This window comes from Rhea pennata, chromosome 6, assembly GCF_028389875.1.
Source record: "Rhea pennata isolate bPtePen1 chromosome 6, bPtePen1.pri, whole genome shotgun sequence".
Lineage (NCBI taxonomy): Eukaryota > Metazoa > Chordata > Aves > Rheiformes > Rheidae > Rhea > Rhea pennata.
In genome coordinates this window covers 27,634,902-27,650,377 of record NC_084668.1, presented here as the reverse complement: position 1 = coordinate 27,650,377, position 15,476 = coordinate 27,634,902, and the positions used below count along the sequence as shown (strand labels likewise).

The 15,476-nt window shown below is 38.1% G+C and overlaps 1 protein-coding gene across 2 annotated transcripts in view; it reads left to right on the top strand.

Annotated features, from left to right (window-relative positions):
• The first annotated feature begins 4,436 nt into the window (after positions 1–4,436).
• NCKAP1 (NCK associated protein 1) overlaps positions 4,437–15,476 on the top strand; it is a 61,931-nt gene continuing 50,891 nt past the window's right edge. For both annotated transcript variants that reach the window (XM_062578766.1, XM_062578765.1), the window contains exons 1-2: positions 4,437–4,579; positions 14,942–15,052. In XM_062578766.1, coding sequence (XP_062434750.1) covers positions 4,472–4,579; positions 14,942–15,052 — 219 coding nt within the window. In that variant the 5' untranslated portion in view covers positions 4,437–4,471. The remainder of the gene's footprint in view (positions 4,580–14,941; positions 15,053–15,476) is intronic.

Below are 15,476 nucleotides of genomic sequence, written 5' to 3'. Positions count from 1 at the left end.
CTTGTCCTAGTCAAATAACTCCTTTAATATCTAGCTGTTTGTATTTTGGGATCTAGTCCTTTGAGCCTAAACATCCCACAGAAACAGAGTATATCTTCACCACTGCACAGATCAACTAAAAACTTCCAGGGAGCACCTATTAATGTAACTGTCTTCAATGGCTCCAGCAGATTTTACTAACTCAATTTTCTGAAAGCTTCAGACACATTCCTAATGCTGTAAGTTCATACCTAACCATTTTTCTTCCTGCTACCACACACTTCTATAGCCACCAGGTTGACATTTGACTTGCCTGTTAGGTATTACTGGTTAGTCATGGGCTTGGGACAAACTGAGAAAGCTAGCTCTCAAACACTGAAAACAACCTGCTTCTCTGCTGATTAAGGCTCATTTACATACTGTAAATGAGGACATACTGCAGGGGACATGGGAAATTACAAACATGTTAGCTTTATGTCAGATTAAATAATGAAAAAGTTGGAATTCATCAATAAAATTATAGATTGAAATGTAATAAAGCTTTATCAGCATAGTTTAGTGAGTCTTCTGAACCTATTGCCTTTTTGGACAGGATTAGAAGTGTACTTGATAAAGGCAACTTTGCTTGTTCAATGCTGTTCATTATTTTTATAAATGATCTAAACAATGGTGTAGACTTTGTATGGTAAAGTTTTCAGCTTGTGTGCTTTTAGATCCAAGATTAACAATATTACAAATACTTTATGTGTTATTAACATAAATACCCTGGCATGACCTAAATAATTGGGATTATAATGATGACAGTTTAAAAAATCTAGTCAGTTCAAACAATAGCTTGATTTTGTGTTTTAAATTGTTTCTATGAGATACTGAACAAAATAAGTCTGTGTAAGGGTCACTTCTTGGGCTTTGCTGGTCAAATTTGCAGAAGCCAGGTGGTGGGCTCATGGAGAGCACAGCTCCTCATGGCTGCCGTTCCTCTGGGATTATTAAGTTTAAATGGTCTCCAAACTGGAAAAAGTTAAATCAAGAAAAAAGTCCAGACTGGAAATACAGTGTATGTATAGAAATATTTATATAGAAATTTGTTTGTTCATTTAAAATTTACAAAGCCAAATTTTATAGTAGTAGCAAAGATCTAGTTGATGCTACCATTTACTCTGCAATCATGAATTGCCCATCGCACCTTTTAAAGTGGCAATGCTAGAAAAGTATGCATACAATTTACATGCTTTGCCAGACACCACATGAAGATGGTACATCTGGAACTTCTTGGCTTATGGTGGCTCTTTAGAGGTTTCTCAAACAAAGTTTTCACTACCATCTAGAAGCCCCATAGTGAACAGCACTACTAAACCCTTAACTGAATTGAAAGTTGCCTTTGAAAGGATCACAGCCGAGCCCAAAACAAATCTGAAATCTTGAACGTCGACACTTGCCCATAGCTCGTACTTTTGGCCTAAATATAGTAACCTGTTTGAATATTAATCATTAATAAAACATCATGCAAATAGGTGTTGCATGCTTTAAAAATAATTGTGATCCTTATTCTTCCCCTCACTACATTTTAATTTCACCACACCTGTAAGAGCTATGCTGTTACTGACAAAGCTTGTATTTCTACTTTATTGTTATGCATACTGCTAGACTGGTGAACCCAGACTGAACAATACAGATATATTATAATAATACAATATTGAATAAAACTTCCTGCTGAAAACCTAATGCTTATTCCAGCAGTTCTGAAATAAAGTTCCAACAAAAGTAGTATGACAACATGAGCTTAACTCTGCTTCCATTAAAAACAATGATGAAATTGGCTTTTCCCTGCTTGAATATGTACATTTACATGAACTAAGATTGATCTCTGTGGCATCTGCTTTCTATAACTGTGAATTCTCCACTCACACAGTGCAAAAGTTTCTGCACTTTTTGCTGCATTTTCTATGAAACAAAAATTCTATATTCCCTAAGAGATGTACACATTTTCTCCTTTTGATAGCAGTCAAGTGTTCATAAGCAAGAAGAAAAAATGCGTGCTTCATCATTCCAAACTCACCACCAGTGCTGACACACAGCTCAACAAGATGCTGCCAGTTATGTGACCAGCAGCATGTTGTATCTGTGTGGGCAGTAACATCGTCCGTCCATGAGTTTTGATCTTTCCTTTTACATCTTCCTCTGAGCTGAGGTGCGATATGCCACCTTTTCCTAGTCGAGTCTTGGCACCTCACTGATGCCTTTTGCTGAAAAACCTTCATCTTCTGGGAGGGCACAGCCTGTACTTGAAAACATCTGGTCTACTTTGTTAGTCTCCACTTAATTTAGAGATTATTTATCCACTTAGAGATTATTTTTCATCGTAATGTATCTGCTTGAATAGATTTTAGCAGAAAAGTGTTAAAATCTGTGACTAACCACGTTATAGTGATAAATACAGATCATATTCTATTTAATATTAGGCCTGTATGGCTGCAAGGTAAAAAAGAATTGACTGTAAATATCAGAGGTTCATATTTACTGATATTGATCTTTTTCTTAATCTGATGTGTAATGTATTTTCAAGAAATGCAGCTAACTCAGCATCATTTGCATTAATAATTATAGAAACTAGAGCTGCTTCTTACAACAGGATCTTATAAAGAGCCTCACGAACAGAGTGGGAGTTTAAAAACAGGATGCTTTGCCATTATCACAAAGGAGAAGGAGTCAGTCATTCTTCCATTCTATGCCTCAACCGGCAGCCTCTCCAGTGCGGAAAGTGGCTGTGACTGCTTTCGTACTGAAAGAAAGACAGCAAGGGTCTGCCAGTGACAGAGTGACTCCAGCGAGCTCTGTAAGTGCCAGCCTTACCACAGAGGCCCCGGACCCCAATGCAATCCATAGTAGTAGTAGTAAAACCATGGTAGTTTGACCCCTAATTTCAAGAGGAAAGCAGTTGGAATATTAGATCATGAATGATAAAATATGCACGGAAAAAGTCACACTGAACTATGTCACTGTTAAGATCATTCCACTTGCTTGGATATGTATATCATATCATGTGGCTATTACTGTTTTAAACTTCCAGAAGACTGAGAATGGCTCAGAAATAATTGAATATAGAACTGAAAATTGGTGATTACTTGTTTTAGCTGTGGATGAGAAAAAGATTTTTGCACTCAGCAATAGCATATTTTTCGTCCTTATTTTGCAGTGGAACTCCATAGGAAACATCTTTATTGCAATTAAAAATACTACATTCAATACTGATTTTAAAATGATTTTTAACAGAAGAAAGATATTTCACGTAACAGCATTACTATAAATATTTTTCAATTAATGCTTTGAAATTATATAGCATTTTAGGTATGATATATTTAAAGACTGATGTGATCATTTCTGATGTTTTCCATAGACTCTAGTCGTGAAAGGTCAGATCTAACTAATTCATCTGTGCAACATTGTTGCTAGGTATTCTGTAAAATATTATTCCCAACTCTTAGATAAAAAGCTGAGACAGAAACTAACTGCTAAAGGCCAAAAAATGACTCAATAGCAGGCTTCAGATTAGAACTCTAAGTTCTTGCTCCCTGATTTCATTCTGAATCATAAATTATCTCGTAGCTGCTGAAGAGGAGGAGGAGGTCGGTAACAATTTAATTACATTTAGGCTTCTCACATTCATTCCTATGTTTTCTGAAATCTGTTAGTTTAAAACTGGTGAAAGGCTGATTCTGATTTCTAATGTGAAAATACAAACTGAAAATTAAAATAGATGCTATAAGAAGCACAGATGGTGTCGTTATAAAAAAATGAAATTAGAAGGTTAATTCTTCAGCGTATCATGTAGCATGTTGCTGACTTAAGTTTATTATGTAGCATGTTGCTGACTTATTTATACCACTGTCAGTGGGTGTCTGTATGACGATTCTTTGCTTCCAGGATCCCACCTCGTGTGCAGCTGCGCGCTAACCGACACAGGTTCTCGCGGAAAATCAGCATCGCCCGTGGAGTGGTCGTGTCCACACAGCCCACCCAGGGCTCGTCCAATGTTCCGCTCTTGATTCCACGCGATTAGGTGAAGCTGGGAGGTGATTTCACATGACCGAGTCAGTTTTCATTACAAACTTAGAAGAAAAACTAAAGTTCTTAATGGATTTGAAATGCAACTCAGAATTCTAACAACCTAGCGGCTCAGAAATAATAATAATGATGATAAGAAGAAGAACCAAACCACTCGGACGCCCCAACGCCGCTCCTTCCGGCGCCCAGCCGCGAGCGCGGGGCCCACCCGCTGCGGCGCGCCGGGCGCCGCCGGTCGCGCGGGGCGGGGCGGGGCTGCGCCGCCGCCGGCCGCGGGGGGCGCCCGCGAGCGCGTCACGTGGCGCCGCCGCCGCCGTGGCCACGCCCAGCGGGCCGCGAGCGGGCGGCGCCGAGCGAGGCCGGGCGCGGGGCGGCCGCAGCGCCGCCGGTGCGGGGCGGCGCGGCGCGGCGCGGCGCGCGGGGCAGGATGTCGCGCGCGGTGCTGCAGCCGAGCCAGCAGAAGCTGGCGGAGAAGCTCACCATCCTGAACGACCGCGGCGTCGGCATGCTCACCCGGCTCTACAACATCAAGAAGGTGCGGGGGCCCCGCCGGGGAGGGGGGAAGCGGTCGCGGCCCGGCCCGGCCCGGCCCGCGCCGCCATCCCCGCCGCCGCCCGGGCCCGGGCCCTGGCGGGGCCGGCGCTCTGCCGGCGCCTCCCGGCTGGCGGCCTCCCCGGCGGCGGCGGCGGCGGCGGCGGCTCCGCCGTGGCCTAGCCGCGGCTGGCGGGGCCCGCGGCGGGGCCGCCTTCCCGGCGGCGGCGCCTAGGCCCGGCGCGGCCGCCGCCTGCCGCCCGCCATGTCGTGCGGCGCGGGCCGGGGGCGGGAGCGGGAGCGCCGCCGCCGCGGCCTGGCGCGGTGAGTCAGGAGCGGCCGCGGGCTTTGCACGGCGCCGCGCGGGAGCCTCCCGGGTGAGACCCGTGAGCGCAATCCCAACGAGTTCGGGGCGCGCGGTTGCTTAGCAGCTTCTGGTTGGACGCGGAACAGATGTTTTAAGCTGTCATCGGTGCTCAAACTGTTCTGCGCCTTATTAAAAAAATAAAGAGAAGATAACGCTTGCGTAGGGCGGGATGGTGCAGAGAGGCAGGAAGCGACAGATCTTGTTATCCAAGGGAAAAGACGTTTATGTCTTGGCGAGTAGCTAACTTCTCCTGTGAAGGAAATCTTGCTTCACAGTTGAAGAAAGTAGCCCGTAGTTATCCAGTACCTCAGGTGCTTTGCTTGTGCTTACTAGCTTATCTAATTTTTCTGATGTTGAATACATCGTTTTAATTTGTGGGCACGTTTAATTCCATTCCAGCAGTGAATCTGGGTTAAGATTTTATTGCTTCGTCTTAGACACATTCATCTGTAAGAAAACTGTAGTCGTTGCATTGAAACGATAAGCGCACCTTTGCAGGAAGCATGTCAACATCTCCGCGCCGGTCCGTGTGCTCAATGTGCTGACCTGTGCTGTAGCAATACTTTCTGTTGGAGACCTGGGAAGAATCCAGTGGTTCAGAAGCTCTCAAGTTAGTAAGCCTCAGTGTGCAAGGCTGGCTTGTGAAGCGGAGGTATTGCTCTGACTTCTGAACCTGAATTTCTGGAAGAAGTGATCCTGCTTAACAAATCTGAGTAGAAATACCTGTTTCATGAAATTGTTTGGCTTGTATGGGAGTTTTCTACTCTAGAAGTATTAAAGACTTGGTGTAGCCAAGTGCTGTATTGATTTTACTTAAAGGTGTTGTTTGTTTCCAGGAAAAAAATGACTGTAGTGTTCAGAAGCATGATTGTAGTATCCAGTGTTGATCCAAAGCAGTACAAGTAGTTAATGGCAGATATTGAAATAAGATTCCCTTTTAGTTTGCAGCTTTGTATGTTGGAAGCTTGCTTCAATTCGATAATTATAACAATATAAAAAATACTTCTAAAACAAAAGAGAATTTCTTTATTCATAGGGGAAAAATGTCAAAACCTTGAAGCCATTTGTATGTACAGTTGTTACAGTTTGAGAGAGATGTGGGTTGAAAAACGGTGTGATTTAATTTTGCCTAAGCTAGGTCTTCTGTTGGTGTAATTGTGGGATTTGGGGGGGAATATCTCTGCAGATATTCAAATAGTTATTTTCTTAAGCTATAGTAAACACTACCTGACTGTGGTATCTAACTAACTTTAATGGAGAGCTCCAGAAATCTGAGGATTGATCACTGACTTTGACTGTAGAGCTCTCTTCAGAAATGCCTCAGACCAACTTCAGCGTAGCTGACTTCCTGGAGCACTTCCTCTTTCCTTCTCTTTTGATGTTTTTCCTCCCCTCATTCCTACTCCCCCTTGCTCCCAATCAGTTCCAAAACTGCTGTTCCAAATCAACAAGCAGTTTCAAAATTGCTGTTCCATAGCTTTCTCTATGGACAATGATATTGAAACTCAAGTTACTAGAAATAACCAGATGTGGTACTGTGGTATTGCGGTATTGCGGTTAAAGGAAATGGTTAAGTTTTTTTTTTTAAGTTTTAAGTTTTTTAAGAGGAAGTGAGAGGTGAAGTATTCATAACAGGGTTACAGATTTCTGCAGATTAACTTTCTGCAAATTTACTTTCTAGGAAGTAGAGATTTTCTAAAGGATTATGATTTTTTTTTTATTATTAAAAGTGCCACATTAGCACTCCTTAGTTCCTAAAGAATTGTAGAAGTTGTTTAAAGCAATTAGAAACCTAACATTTGTATTTCATTTTTCTATATAAATTTCAGTTTTGATGTCATTGAGCTTATAGCTGTTAATTGCTCATCATTTCCTGTTTGCTGACCTTCTGTGCTGTTATCTTCTGAAATACTCTGTTTTAGAGCAACAGATATTACCTGAGCGGTTGTTTTTTGCTTCTTCGTGAGTGATGCAGAAAGTATGATACGTAGTTACTAAGGTAATAGAGGATGATAGGACACAATTAACATTTGACTGGCGTGGAATTAGATTTATTTATTTATTTTGAAGAATGACTCTGCCTACTGCTTTCAGCTGTTGTTTTTTACTGGGCTTAGTCTTAGTTGTGAACTTGGGGATTTTTTTACTGTTTTCTTTCCTGTTTTACTCCTTCTACTTTAAGTATTTATCCTTAAATATCCAGGTTAACAATTGTATTACTGCATTTCCATTTAGCTCTTCTATTATACGACTACAACTAAATCTGTTTAAATCGATTATGACATTTTTCTTATGCCATTCTGGCTCTTGTGGAATCTGAATTTTGTTGTTACCTGTCAGAGCAGACTGAGGCTTACTGTGTTTGTAAGCTTTGCTTAAAGCTTCTAGCACTATAAAATAAATGTATTGTTCAAGAATGGTGGCAGAGAAATAATCCTTTCTCTGGGAATTTTCTTTTACTTTGCTTATAGATCCTTTGGATACCAGGAGGAATTTGCCACAAGAGAGTCCTTGTTAAAATACCTGGAGTATAGACTTGGCAAATCTAGAAAGTGCAGTTTTGATGAGTGTCAGCAGTATTACTATCAACAGAACTGTTATGAGTAAAAGTTAGTTTTTGATTTAGAGTATATGTTCAAAAATGATAATCTTTGTTACTTAGCATTAATTACATTGATATTTGATGTACAGCTTTTATGTTTGTGTGCAAAACTTTTTCTTAAAATGTCAATAATAGACCAAATACTTCTGACTCGCACAATTCAGACGATCACATAGTAGCTGAAAAATAAGAATCTTAAATTGAATTAGATACGAATGGCATAACTGAACTGAAATCATAGGTAAAGAACAAAACAAAGATTTGAAACCATTGTGAATTTAGTATGAACTCATGGTTTAAAGTCATTTAGCAAGTGATTAATTACCAGTTAGTATTCTCAAGATCTAATATTTAGTTGAGAGTACTGGATTTTTACCTGTATTGAGGATGTTGCCTGTCAGCCATTGTAAAATTTTAATGAGTACTTTTTCTATTTATCTCATCTTCTGCAGCAGTTACAAGTGCATATTCTTGTTGAAAGAGCAACAGCAAACATATTGTGAGAGCTGTATCAGGTCTTCTGTGATAGGATGATGAAAACTTGACCAGATTAGAATTCCAAGATGGAACAGAAATTAAATGCTGCTCTTCCAGCCTTTTACGCTGGATTGGTACAAGGAAAAATATTCCAAAAGGTCCAAAAACTGGACTAGAAAGGATTTCACAAAGTTTATATGTTGTGGATTACTTTGACTCAAGTCCCATAAAGTACTTCATAAGGGCTGCTGTTTTGCTTGGGTACCAGTGTAGTTCTGCAGCACAAAGTAATGGAGTTCTGGAAACTGCAGAAGTCCGTCGGAGAGACAGACAGGTGACTGGCAGAACATGCCAGAATTTCCAATTGCCACGGAAAATTTTGGAAAGGCTTAGTATTAGATCACCCTTTACACTCTGAGCTCTGTGTTGGAGCACAGACCTTTGAGCTGAGAGGAAAAACTCACGATCTCATTTGAATTTTAAGGTTGGAATTGAGAGGAACAAATGTTCTCAAATCATCAAGAAGTATCTTAGGGTGGAGCAGTGTTGTTATTACTGCCTGACAAATGTTAGCAGTTCTTTTTTTAAAAAAACAAAACAAACAAAAAAAAAAAAAAGAAAAAACAACCCTGTGTTGATTTTTGTAAAGAAACAGTGTGACTTTCTAACCTATATAAAAGAAAAAAAAATCCAGTGATATCTTTTCAAATATACAAAAAGAAATCCAGATGGACTTATTCTTCTGTGTTATGTAGACACCTGTAATCATCTTGCATTGTTTGTTTGCTTACAAATGTAGATATTGCTATTTTTTCCCCTTCACCTCGTCCATTTCCTGTTCATTTGCCCTGCCATGCACTGATACAAGTACATCCGGTTTTGGTTGCAAGAGATTTTAAGATCTTACGCAGACGAGATGCAGCTAAAAAGACTAACGCTTTACATTTTAAATTTAAGTAGATATGATACTACCATTATCTGTTTTCTTTTATTAAAGTTTTTCTTTATACATTATATTTAAGGAAATGAAGTCTTGTGGCAGTGAAATTCCTCTCTATTTTTCTTTGCATTTCAACTATGTATTTAATTAGTAGAACCAAGCACTTGTTTAAATAGGTGCTACAAACACAAATGGACAGTATGAATTTATCACATATAAGTAGTGTCAAATCAAGCATATTGCTTTCATCATTGAGGTAACAGATCACTGATATGGAAAACTTAGGCCAACATGTAAAGGATCTGCTTAGTAAGGCTTTGAGTCAACTAAATCCCATTGCAAAAATGTAAGTTTTTGTAAATACATGAGCTGGGTAGTGTAAGACAAAGGAAGCAATCCTTTTGTTCTGCAGGGACCATGTCAAAGTCCATTTGAAGTATGTGATTCAGTGTGCTGTTCAAGAAAGATGTGGAGAAAGACTAGATCAGAACAGGAGAATGATCAGAGGCGTAGAAAACCTGGTGCATTTAGAAAATGGGAAGAAGACATATATGTTAAAGTGAGTTTATATAAAGAGTGAAACAAGTTTTTAAGTATTTAAGCCTGTTGCAGAGAAAAGGTTGTAACTTGTCCGATTCAGTGTGACCACAGAGAACAGGAAGTGATGGGTTAAATCACTTGGGTAGCAAGAAAAATTGAGGTTAGTTTTGAGAACTTCTTAATGATAAGGATAGTTAAACACTTGGAAAAAAATGTCTGAAAAGTTTTTTAAATGTAGTTCATTGGAGACATTAAGTAAAGGTTTGACGGGAGCAATATTGATACAGCAGATCTTGCTTTGGAACAAGGGTAGACTAGGCAATTTCTCGAGGTCCTTTCTAGCCTTGTTTCTAATGATTTCATGTGTTTACATTCTAATATCTTGGATATTCAGGTAGATACACTAGGATTTAAAGTATATACTTTGGGCTTTGGACATACTGATTAACAAATAATGGGGGGGGGTGTCTTGTTTACCTCTAGGAAACTTTGGACTGACTTTTAACACTTTTAATTTCTGTTGAATTAATATGAAAGTGCAGTATCTTTCAAACAGTTGAACCTTTGTGCATGAAAAGTGAAGTAGCAGTTAAATTTACTACAATTTTGAGTCTTATTTTCAATATATCCGAGTCTATAGAGACTGTCCAGAAATTATCTGGAGACTTTCAATCTGTATTACAGCTCAGTCTGTATTGAATCATGGGAACAATACAGCTGTAGTTGAATTTATTAGCATAGTTTATATACACATGCCTATTTGTATTTTTGTATATAAGCTATTTTTATACCTAAAAAATAGGTATACCCTCTGTAGAAGTGTCCATATATGTAATTGCAAAGACTGTTACTGTTATTTACTTGGTCCAAGTCAAGTCTTGGTACTTGATCCGAGAGTAGGAAAGTTGTTAAATTTTAACCACATTAGTATTAAACTATAATAATTTGCCCACGTGTGGTAGACTGCTGCTTGCAGCCGCTTGCATAGCTAGAAGGACAGGACTTCATTCACAAAGCTTGTCTGGAACAGGCCTGTTTACTAGTAAATTTAAGCTTCCACAAAACCTAAGATAGAGCAAAACAGTTGCAGGTTTTGTTGTAGCTGGTAGGTTTCACCAGAGGTGCAGAGATGAACATCGGGTGCACTGTTCCCGTATGTATTCACCTTCAGAGCAGCTTGGCAGTGTTATTCACCTCTCTGTCCTTCTCGGTGTTCTTGCCTCTTTCACAATTAGAGATTCAGCTGGTAATTTCATTAGTCTTAAATGCATGACAGAAATGAAGGATAGTATGCTTTATGCCACAGAAATCTAGAGTTAATGATGAGCCTGCCTCTTTGAATATTTCTTTGCTATGTATTATTTGGTATAATTTTATAGGCTGCCCAACCCCACCCAGGCATTCAAACTTACTATAGATACAATTTAGAGTAGAGTCTTTGTCAACAACTGATGCAGAGGAAGAAGAACATTTTTACTGTGCATGCTTTTCATGTGTGTCAAAAAAAATGTGCTGTAGGGAACTGTGAATAGTACAGGAGTGTTTCTTTTTTTAATTTAAATAATAGAAATCTTTGAATATTTACCAACAAAAGTGACTAACTGAAAGCAAATTCTTAGCTTTTATTTGAAATTCAGGCTGCTGGTTAAATTCATGGGTCCTGTGCTCTTCTTAAGGGAGGTTTATTGTTGAATGTTTTCTTGCAGGTTGCTTCTTAATGAGTGCAACCTAGAGGATGAGACTATCTAGTGTTCTTCATTATCAATCTGAAAATATTATAGAAGAACGAAATAACATCAAATGAAGTATAATTTTTAAATTTTGTTTTATAACAACCCAACTTTTTAAGAGATTGGAAAAATTTAATTTAAAATGCAGAGCATAGTAAATTATTTCGTAGTTGTTTTCCTGACTCTAATGATTTACATGGTCTGATAGAAAATAAAAATGCTGAATCATTAGTCTTTTAGCTTTAGAAATAATTTTGTTCCTGCTAAAGTTGGCTGCAGAGTATCAGATCAAGAAGAATGTTTACTTTCCTTTGAGAGCTTATGGTAGGGTACCTTTCTGAAGTGCCTGTGCAAAAAAATGCTTTGTGACTTGATAGAAATTTAGTGTCTGTATAGTCAGTGGTTTTGTGGGTTTTTTTTTTTAATTCATAAGTTAGTCTTAATGATAGCTTTGCATCATCTTTCTTGCCAGAGCTGCTTGACAGCTGTATAGTAATGTACAAAAGAATTTAGAGATGACTTCTGGGAGATTCTTTGAGTGCAAGATTTCAGGCCTGAAGCAGCTGGAATCTCATAGCTTCAGTGCTGTATTCTAGGCATGTTACAGTAGTAAGAGCATTTTTAATTGTTGATTATTATTTATTTAAAGCTCAGAAATATGTAATCATTCTTTTTACCTTAAAAAAAAAAAGGGGGGGGGGGGCGCGGGGGAAAGGTAATTGGAGCCCAGTTAGGTGGAAAAGTGGCATTTGGGTCTGATCAAATAAGAATTTTGAGCAGTAGCCAACTGCAGCAGTCCTATTTGAGTGCTACAGAGCTCCATATGGCAAAATGATGTTTATGAATTGTACCATAATGTTCATGCCTATTACCATACTGATGGGAGGGTGTATTGACTAATCCAATAATTAAAAGCAAAAACCTACTTTTTTTAAAAAAATCTCTATCCTATGTAGGTCCATTGTGCTCAATGTCTTTGTTCTTTGTATGGCACAAAATTATATGACTTATCACAGTTTCCCACTTCCCACTCCCAGAGAAAGATATGCTACAACTGGTCTGGGTATTTGCATTTTTTTTGTACTTTATTCAGTAAAACGTACTGAATTTGAGCTTCATAGGTCTATTTGCAGTTTCAGGAAAAGTTTGGTTTTATATGGCCTGTTTTACCTGTAATGTTGAATGTAGGTAACAATATAGGTGCAAAGATGCAAGATGGGTGAGTAATCAGACAACGTTAATTCTTAGAAATGAGCTGAGCTAGGGCCATTACAGAATACGAGAGAGAAGGAAAAGGCCCTGACCTGCTCCTTTGGTGTTGCATGTGGTCTTCTTTCTATCAAGTCCATGTAGGTAGGCTTTATAGCTCTTTAAAAGCTGAAGTTTTAGAAATATCTGAATTATATCGTTAACCCCATGTATCTTGCAGATGTTTACTTTTTTCTGCCAGAGCTGCTTTATAGGAGGATAAATTTCTATTGCTAGGAAAAAAATAAGAAATAGTGTGTGTGAAAGCAATATTTGAATTCAGAATGACAAATTTCAGAAGTCAGTGGTGGCAAATTTAAGATTTCTCCTGTCCTGTGTGAGGGCAACCATGTTGGAATTTAGTGGAACACAAATATATGTTGTTTGTTAAGCTTTTTTTTTCTTAGTTTTTAATCCTTCTTTGAGTAGAAAAAGTTGTATAATATGTGGCCAAGAGAATAATAGAAATAATCTGAGTTCTGGCAAACTCATGACATCTAGTTAATTAAGACTTTGAAAATTTGGAACATGAATTCTTTAATTTTTTGACATAACTATTTACAGTATAATTCTTACTCTTCAAATGGTGCAAAGACTTTAAAGTGCATATAGAACAGATCTGTGGCATGGTTGCTGCTCTGCAGATATTGAATCTATTTTGTGTCTAATTGATGGTGTGGATGCTGCTGAATTGTTTTATTTTTATTATAAATTCGTCTTAAAGTATTACTGATAGGACATTTTAATAAAATTTAGCATTTGCTGTGGGAAAAATTAGCAGAGTTTAGCGGTTTGGTACTAAAGAGTAGTACGTTAGTATATGTCATGGTGGTCATTGCCATATTGCCAGTAGGAGTATTAGAAACTTAAATAATGACTGTTTTTGTTTTGTTTTTCTTGGCTACCGTTTCTTTTTCAGGTATGTAAAACTTCACTGAGTCTCTCTCCTTCTTTTTCCCCTTGTAGATGCATGTGATGTTTGTTGTTAACTCCTTTTCTCTCCCTGCCTGAACTTAGTTTGGAAATACTATTAGAAGTGCCATGTTGCAACATATACTCAGAGCTTTGTACAGTAGTAAAATTCTAATGAGTGAATGTAGATGTGTTTCAGTGTTAGATTAATGGCCGTCAAGTAGAAAGTATGCTCTATATAATAACAGACAGTCATAACATTTTTTTGGACGTAGATACTAGTATATTAGTTCACTTAAATGTAACGTATTTTAGAATTAAAGAATCTTTTGTTTATATGTATTTTTTCTCTCTTTTTATTACAATGCTTTCCCAGCAAGGACAAGTTTGGAAGGTTTGCAAAGCTTTTCACCTTCCCTTTGCCCGCTTGCCCGCTTTCAGAATCAGTCTCATATTCCATGACTCCTGTCTCTACAATCCGCAGTCATAGAAATCAATGTGGAAAAGTTTAAATGAGCTGTCATTCCAGTTTACTATGTTGCATAGCAAAAAACGTAGCATGTAATTTATAGTTTTGCATGAGAAACAAAACTTACTTTCAAATCCGTATGAGGACTTTAAAACTAAATAAATGTTTGAACCAAAATACAATTTGAGCACAAATTATATCATATAAATAACACTGCTTTTATGTTTCTCACAACTAAACTTTATTGCATGGCTTGTTATTCAGAGAAGATGAGGAAAAAGTAGCCTGTGTCGGATAATATGTACTTTAGTTCACAAAAATGGATGATGCTTCATCAGTTTGTCCACAGAACCTGTTATTCTCATGTGACTACATAAGTGTACTTTAGAGACTTAAAACTTAGCTGACACTTTTGTTTGAATCAAAATTTTATGATATTTATTGAAAGCTGGTTTAAAGCACACCTTGTGCTACTGGAAGAGTAAAGGAAATGAGCAGATGTTGAGTAAATTTTAATATGATCCTAATTTAAGGGAATATGATAATTGAGTCAAGTACTGGCGGTTTTACTGTGGAATGGAAAACTGTCTTGGAGTTAATGCTTTTGAGGAAAGCTTAAATACAGTCTGGTGGTGGAATTTTTAGTTTTGTTTCACAAAAGGATAGTTAAATCATTTAATGCGCCCAGTACTGTCCTCTACAGATGATGGCATGATTGAATTTTCTAACAGTTCATTAACTCCAGATGAATACCACACTACCTCAAACCAGGAATAGCAGTAAAAAGAAAACAGCTTTTTTTTTTTTTTTTTTTTTTTTTTCCCTTCTTTTAGGATTGAGTCCCCTCCCCACTGCTGTTCTGCACTAACTGCTTTGATATTTCCATGCATCTTTTTCAGTAGAAGAGCATCTCTGTACTGTCTCCCATTGCATATTTCAGCTGTGACAGTCCCTGCACTTTGCCTATTCATTTTTATCACGTGCTCACTAAAACCAGAAAAGAATCTTTCTAGTTTGTCTTCAGATTTGTAACTGCTTAACTTTAGATGATGAATTAATTTTTATTGTATTTTTTTTATAGGCATGTGGTGACCCGAAAGCCAAACCATCCTATCTTATTGACAAAAACCTGGAATCTGCTGTCAAATTCATAGTCAGGAAGTTTCCAGCAGTAGAAACACGCAACAACAATGTAAGTAACTAGATGGCTATATAAATGCTGTATTTTTCAATATCCTTGAACATTTGCTACTCAAATCTATGAGACTTTGTTTTTATGAAGCATCCGATGCTGGCAAGTATAGTTAGAATGCCTACCAGCTGTTGATTCAAATGTCTGTCGGAAAAAAAATTACTCTGGAGAGAGAATAATATGTTGTATTTCTGAATTGTTTTTGTTGGAGTGGGACACTTTTTGTTTTTAGGCGATGCCTCCTGTTTCATTTTTAAAGAACTTTCAACCAAAGATACTGTGGGCAAAAATTGAAATTTACTTCCTGCCTTACTTTGATGGCAGAAATTCTTAGCTTACCAGGTGGATTGCAGAAGATAGAAGCTGAGAAGTGACAAGCAGACCAACTGACTGAAAATCTGAGAACATGTTTGTACCTGACAGA